The 8,013-nt window shown below is 40.0% G+C and overlaps 1 protein-coding gene across 1 annotated transcript; it reads right to left on the bottom strand.

Moving 5' to 3' along the window:
* Window positions 1-508: 508 nt before the first annotated feature.
* On the bottom strand, window positions 509-3,437 carry LOC124277833 (cell adhesion molecule 2-like). The gene is made up of 4 exons (XM_046713546.1): window positions 3,328-3,437; window positions 1,954-2,054; window positions 1,163-1,367; window positions 509-638 (listed from the first exon to the last, which is right to left on the bottom strand). The coding sequence occupies exons 1-4, from the start codon at window positions 3,377-3,379 to the stop codon at window positions 604-606; spliced, it is 393 nt and encodes a 130-aa protein (XP_046569502.1). The 5' UTR covers window positions 3,380-3,437; the 3' UTR covers window positions 509-603.
* Window positions 3,438-8,013: the final 4,576 nt, after the last annotated feature.

The following is an 8,013-nucleotide window of genomic DNA, read 5'->3' as shown; positions in this document are numbered from 1 at the left end:
GCCTCAAGAGCGTGACATTTAGAAATCGGACCCATCAGTCAGACAAGTGATGTCCGATGCAATTCCCTATGAATATATTTGTCCGTACGGTGAACATCTGACATACCTTTCCATGTGACGTGTGACGGGGCAGGATGTCACGTGGGACAGGAGACGTTTACAAACGGCTGGCACTTTTACTACATGTGATTTATTAACACATACTCATAATTTTGGAATCGTGGAATCGACTCTGGTTTTGACACTCGGATCTGATTATCCCTAATTCCAGTCAATAGTTCAGTGAACTAATATGTTCGACTGCATGCGTTAATTGCATGCGTTATGTATCACTTTCAGTCTGCCTCATTGGAACCATTGTTTTAAAACTAAGAGAAATTACATCATAATTTCATTTCCTGAACTGACATCAACTCGTAAAAGTTAAAAAAATTCTGATCAGGTAAACATGTGAAATGACAAGTAGAATAAAATAGCCTTTGACTGTCACTTTATTTCTCACATGACACAAAATACATGCAGCTCCTGACCAATAAAAGAACGGATATGTCCCTTCCTCTTCTCTCCTAGTCTTCACTTCTTCCCTTTATCATCTATCTCAAGCTAATCCGATGATGTAGGCATGTCCAAATCCGTTCCTTAAAACCGACAACATATCAGGGTGTAAGTATACACTAATGAAGCATAAGACTTTGGGGATAAGAACCTTTTTATTGCAAAGAGCGACATCTTATCAAGCTAAAAGTGACTACAACCAAGTGATGAGACGTATATATACATACTATATTGTGACGACCATCAGATTAACATTAGCAACAGCATGTAATTGATGACAAGTGGCACACAGAGACGAAGGGTGCTACATATCATCAGCGTAGGAAGAACTAATGAACCTATAGATTATATATATTAGCGCCCCATCAGCTTGTTATTTACTTTCTAATACTTTATCCCTCCTGATTTCGGGCTTCAAGGCCTCGTCCAATTATGTACCACTTGTTATCAATGACATGCTGTATCTCAGCCATCTTTTGAATGATATTATCTTATCCTGTATATCCCCTCTGAATTGTTTCAAAGTGACACAGAATCTTCATGTCGTTGCAATTGTACAATGGCGTTTTCTTATGATTGTGGACAGGGTTTTGTCGTTTGTTGTTACCTGTTACAACCAGCTCCACGGGCATCAGTCTCACTGGATTAGTGTTAATCTGACACGTGTACTGACCCTGGTCAGTTTTGGTCACAGATCTTATGTGGAGGTTCCAATCGTCTATGGAAGGTCTCTCCACGGATATGCGTGGGTCGTCAATAATTCGGCTGTCCTCAAAAGTCAATAAATTGGAGTATGCATCCGTCCAAAGCATCTAAAAGTAATAAATATGTAGAGAAAAAAAAATAAAAAAACAATGAAAGACCATAACCATCTGTGTGTTCATGCTTGTGCTATCTAAGGGTGGGGAGTTGAGCTTAACAAATGTGTGTTTGCGTGCGCGCGTGCGTGCGTGGGTACGTGTGTGTGTGTGCGCGCGTGTGTGTGAGTGGGGGAGATTCTGGTATGCAGCATGAGCATACCCTCTGCTCCCGTCCATCCCCTCAAGCTACAGTACTGACAATACCATAGTTCATACATATTACATATTACCCACTAATGGTGCTGGCAAGTATATTTTTACAGAGGTGTGAAGGGATGGGCGTTTTGAAACAACTGTTAGCTTTGAATCACTGACCGAAAAGGTTGGGTGATTGACTGTGTCATGGCGCAGAAGCGCTCTTGCGGGTAAGGACGGAGAGACTGAAAAAGTTATGTCTCTAAGAAATATCTCAGCCCCCAAAACCCACCCTATACTAGCCGGTCTCTATACCCCATCACTCCGTTACTGACGATTCTGACCGACATAATGTTAGGCATGTAATTGCTTTACTGTCCACTGCTTTGTTATTTTGGTTTACCATGTAATGTCCCTTAAACTTGATAGTACATGGTAGTATTGCTGTTTCTCCCTCCCGAACAGTCACCGTGCTAGTGGAGGTCGAGGTCTCGGGCTCTGGGCCTGCAAGAAGAGATGAATTGCTCTTACAGACATTCAGACTTCCTTGAAGTACCTTTCACAAAGTGAATTGCTTAATGGATTATAACTATTTTAAATATGAATGATTATGATAGAGCGTCTCCCAGAAACTAGACTATAAATAATACAAGATAAGCTCAAGTTTAGAATGACTGGGCAATTCTGGATTCCTCAGCCTGAAGTTTAGAACTGTTCTAGGCTTCATTTGAGTGTGAACTTTTATTCTAACTTGATATTTTCAATAAGGTGTCTATATTTCTGGGAGTAAATGTCATTGTAAGATTATGAGTGGGTGAAGCAATGCAGTTTGCAGTCACGTACCAACAGCCCGTACAACATGGGGTCCAGCCCCGGCCAGTTTGACCACTGGATGTGGCACAATGTCACGTCGACTGCCAAGTCACTCAGTATGTCGAGCATCCTTTCCTATTCCCTGTTATTTGACGTCACAAACAGCATTATAAGGACTATGTTATGACTATTCGAGTGATTGGCAAGAGATATGTTGCATGCTTAGTGCAACAAACCTGAGGTTCCGGAGTTCATTTCTAACCCTCAGTAACCACAGGATGAAGACAGAATTCAGTGTGTGTGTGTGTGTGTGTGTGTGTGTGTGTGTGTGTGTGTGTGTGTGTGTGTGTGTGTGTGTGTGTGTGTGTGTGTGTGTGTGTGTGTGTGTCTGTGTCTGTGTCTGTGTGTATAGTCAATTAACCCCCACAAGATAATATATCTGACACGCCCATTGGCGCGTACCAGTGTGGAGAAAGGGGTAGCACGACCAGTACAATGAATATTTAGACAACATTCATAAACCCTCTCTTCCTGACACAGACATAACAGATCGGTAGACATAGGTAGGCGATGGCATGATACCAACTCTTAGAACAGTAAGGGATTCACGATGTACAAGCAGCACAGATTAGTCTCATGATTCAGACTCATAAATTCAAATTGGCTTCAAACCGGTTCGTTTAGTTTAAGATAACTTTTTGTCATATGCAATGTCAGGTTGCTGGACAACCACCACATAATTATGTTGTATATGCCAAAAGCGCTCGGAAAATTATATTACATTACCTGAAATAATCGGAAATAGAGATTAAATGTACTTCGTGACACAAGGAGATATTTTATACTTTGAAATAATCCTTGAACCTACGATCATTAATCATATATATATTTCTTTTAAACAGTAAATATATTCAGTACATACATTAGTACATAACCATTTCAACATATTTTAAATAACACTAACCTTGACAAAAGACCAGTCCGATCAAAAACAGGAATGTCCAGTATATCTTCATCCTTCCACACCAACAGAGGGTCGCCAGTATGTGCACAGAAAGTTATTACATCTCTGTGGGAAACGATAGCTGAGACTTAGGTCATGGAAATTAACGTTTGGCCCTGCTCAAATGTCACAGGCGTATCTATCCAATTTTGATGGCAAATACAGAATACCATTGTGTTGTGTTAAGGACTGCTTTGGAAAGTACTCAACAAAAAAAGAAACTTAACATGAGCCCCGTGAGAGAATGAAGACCATCTTCATGGAGACCAGCATTAGTCAGGCTGAAGTAAGAGCTCTTAAGTTTTTCTGCACACATCACCGACTTGCTGGGCAGTGCTTAAGATCTTTGTAATGGTTAGCTCAAGGTGAACATAATCTGTCACTTCTGACACCTCCACATCACCAAGAAGCCAGGAACTGGATGACCGCATCATCTGTGGCAGAGTTTCATTGAACATAGTGATCTTGCTTTTCTTAGCGCTGTAGCGAAGTCACCATTTGCAGCTGTACACATGACAAATGGACATGAGTTCGCTGAGACCAGGTTTAGTAAGTGACAGTAGATACATGTCATCTGCTTGTGTAGTGCAGGTGCTGGATTTTTGCTCCGTGTGGGTAATTATACAAACTTTGAAGGAACTCATCGATGCAGATGTGGTACAACCACGGTGACAGTAGACCGCCTTGTCTCGTTCCTTGATATATAGGAACCATTCAGTAAGGTACCCTTTGTTGTGGACACAACTGTTCATGTCATTGTATATGGCCATTATGGTGAAGGGAATCTACGCCAGAGCTTGTACAATAATCCACTGTGCCATACACAATCAAACGCATTTTCAGCATCCAGGATGCAGGTGAATAGTTTACTGTTGTTCTCTGCTGCATACGCAATGCACTCCCGAACGTACCCGTGAAGGTCCGGGTTAGAATATTGATCTTCAGTAACCCATGCTTGTCGTACGAGGCGACTAACGGGATCGGATGGTCAGGCTCGCTGACTTGGTTGACACTTGTCATCGGTTCCCAATTGCGCAGATGGATGCTCCTGCTGTTGATCACTGGATTGTCTGGTCCAGATCCCGTTAGTCAGCTCTTACGACAAGCTTGGGTTGCTGGTGACCAATCCAAACTCTGATCTTCACGGGTCTAATATTGTGTAGACCAGACGATCCAGGGATCGATAATGTTTGCAATTTTGTACACACCAATTGAACTAGAATTGAAAGAGATACAAAAACAAGAGGAATGAAGACAAAATACACCATTACCATAAATAGTATCTTCGAGATATAACCCGCTTTGAAGACAAGTGGATGGCGTATGTGGAAAACAGGGGTTATATAACACAGTACGCAGGAAGCTTCATGTTAGATACTCACAATCAACACAACACATTTTCGTTTTCATTGTTTATTTCAAGCAATAAACTACCATTAATGTGCTGTTAATAATTTCACTTCATTTCTAACATTGTTTTCAATGTTTCGTGACATCCTCGTAAACTTGGATGACTTTCAGTAACGTATTGGTCACTTTGGTTGAACAATATAACCAGCTTCCCTCTCCATGACATTGCAGAGTTCTTCAAATGCGTCCTTCAGAAGGGATGAACTGCTGTATCCAGGGCTCGAAGTTCCAATAAAAGTCCCAAGTTCCTGACTGGATCCTGTTTCAATAAGCTTAAGAACGACGGGCTTTTCTTTGTCACCAGCCATTGTTTGCACATCTTGTTGAAATTCTTTGGCTGTTTCAATTGATTCCAAATCAGCGATGACAACGAGAGCGTCACTGACTGAAAGAATCTGATGTATGAATTTTCGCTTTATGAATGGCTGAACTGTGACCATCATAAAGTTCAGTAACACTCCTGTGGTCCCTGTGCTGTCGTTGCCATGACCCTGTAGCATGTTCTGTATTCGTGACCGATACTGACGAACCAGGTTTTTTTCCTGCTTTTTAAATGGAAGTGTACTGAGGAGGGTTACTGTAAATCTATCCTGCGAAACATCAGTATTGTTGTCTCGCATTTGGCACATCCCCTGACCCATCGCAGTCTTCGTCAGTTCCCTGTTATATGTCCTCAGACCTTTCCCTCCTGTCTGTATGTTCCGAGCTAAACAGGTACAAGTCATCTGGCTGCATCCCCTTGCCTTTTATATACGATCTTTCCTCAACGTTTTACGCTTTCCACACATCTCCCACAAAGGCAATTAAGATACACAACTTGTTATCACCACTGATATATAAATATGCAACAACCACACGGCCATACCCAAGAGGTTTTCTGATGGAGGTCTTTTGCAGTTTGCGTGTTTGATCCTACGTGGTGGCCAGTGAGTGACGTTCACCTAACATAATGAAGTTTGACATTATTTAACAGTATCACAACCTCTAAAATATGTCGCAAACATATGGAAAGGTGCTCCACTACTTACATATCTTAGTGTTATGGAAACGTACCTGTGAGATACATGAGGTCTAACTGAGCTAGCATTCTGATTCTAATGTTTTTCAGCAATACTCCAACAGTGTACATTTGCCGACACAGCAGACACAAGACAGGAGAGTTTAAAGTGCAGTTGTTGCAAACAGTGTGTGTGAGTGAGTTTTACACCGCATACATTCCATACATTTATAAAAAATGTTCTGAAAGAAATATACATCATCATTAAAGTAAAACTGAATTTACATCCCACTAAACAATTAAGTTTTATCTTGCGTGGCAAACTTATCGAAAAATGTCAAAGTAATGATTCAGAAATCGGCATTGGCGAGCCGACAAGAAAGTTTACTTATGGGATGACAGTTTTCATTTGATGAAAGCTGACAGTTAGTAGACCTATGTTCCTCCAGAACAACAGAATGAATAACGTGTCCTCATGTTTATGTTTGCACCACCGATCTGCAATACTCTATCAAACATTTACTGTCTTTAAGCAATGTATGGACGAGATACTAGAGTAAGAAGAAGAGGGAGATTGCATGATTCATGGACGATCTAGAATGGATATCAGTTCGCTTACGTTCCTGACAGACTGATCTTTCCTTATTCCCCATTTTATATCAGAGAAACTTTCGACAAAGTGTCTGCTTGCTGAGAAAGCTTCATGGTTTATCGCCGCTTTCACCAGTGTTTCAGGATTATCACAGAGTGTCAGTTTGAAGTTGGCGGAGAGTATTGGACGTCTCAGAAGTTTTTTCCTTCTTTGACACATAGGGATAATGCTGATCAACCTAGAATATATTCAGTGCGAATCTATTATCTATTATTATTAAGAGCAAAAGGGACGCACCTCAGCACAGTCAAATGTACATGGAATGCAGATGTACATGTATGACTTCGGAAAGAAACTTATTTAGGTTGTTTAATCTTGTGTTTCTTTAAATGCTGTAATTCTTTAGTCTGGCCCACGCGTTTTCAGCATAGGAACTACATGTATCATGTAATTCACTAAGTAAATTAATCACTCTGGATCTGTTGACTTGGATCACTTAAAAAGACACAATCAGTTATTCTTGACTGCTACTGGAGAACAGTTTCTTGCTGATGAGATTCTGACAAACGTTTCAGAAGATGTATGGTATCGCCCGCCAGAACATGGTCAGATAACCATTGTTTTCGCATCCCCATAAATTATGTAAACGATCTTTGGATGTTTTAATGTATCATAGAATCGTTTGTATAACGTCTGTAATATGTAACTGGCATTAGGATTTTATAACCATCGCCATGCGAGGTGTTAGTATGTTGGAAAGTTCCATAATAGTTTTGCTGTTTTCTTGTTAAAAGAGCAAGTAAAGCTAGTATCCTAACGTCATAATTATTCTCATGTTAGCAGGTTTTCTTTAAATGATATAATGCGAATAAAGTCTGCCTTTCCATGAGTGAGTGAGTGAGTTAAGATTTTAAGTCACATCGGCAATATTTCAGCCATATCGTGACTACAAAAAGTTATAATTTTACAATGAATAAAGGTAAATTATAAAAACCTGTCAGCAAAGGACAGTAAAATAACTAGTATATCACACATTTCAATCTAAAACTAGTAATTAACACTAAAATACTTTAACTATAGAGGACAACACAATATAAAAACAGGCTATGTATTGCCAACAACTGAAGTTAGATCACCATGCCAAGGACCATGGGGACTTACAGTACTCTTGCTACCTGCACGGACCCTAGCTGGATTTACACCATCCCTTCAGCCGTAAGCAATTTAGATAAATCTAGCCATAGATTAAAATAGCACATATACTACGATTAAAAATAGTAGTAGATTTAAATTTGCTGTGAAGGCATTGGGACTTATGTACCCTCTCAGGAGGACAATAATTTTACAATACTTCAACCCCCTTTGAGGGTACAGCCACTAACAATCTAAGTTACTAATCTAAACTACCAATCATTAAAATACATCTATCTACAGAACATGTTAATCAGAATTCATCAATGAAATTAATTTCTTTTAAAAAACCAATAATTAAATGAGGATTAACAGTAGTAAAAAGATCCTTAACTGTTTTCACACTGAAATATGTATCCCTTATGATGGAGAATTCAACGCAGTCAAGCAGGATATGCTTGACCGTAACTCTCTCATCACAAGGGATACGAAACGGAGGATCTTCACCTTTTAGCAA

This window comes from Haliotis rubra, unplaced genomic scaffold (assembly GCF_003918875.1).
Source record: "Haliotis rubra isolate DU_JTF1 unplaced genomic scaffold, ASM391887v1 Scf228, whole genome shotgun sequence".
Taxonomy (NCBI): domain Eukaryota; kingdom Metazoa; phylum Mollusca; class Gastropoda; order Lepetellida; family Haliotidae; genus Haliotis; species Haliotis rubra.
This window is presented reverse-complemented; position numbering and strand designations above follow the sequence as displayed.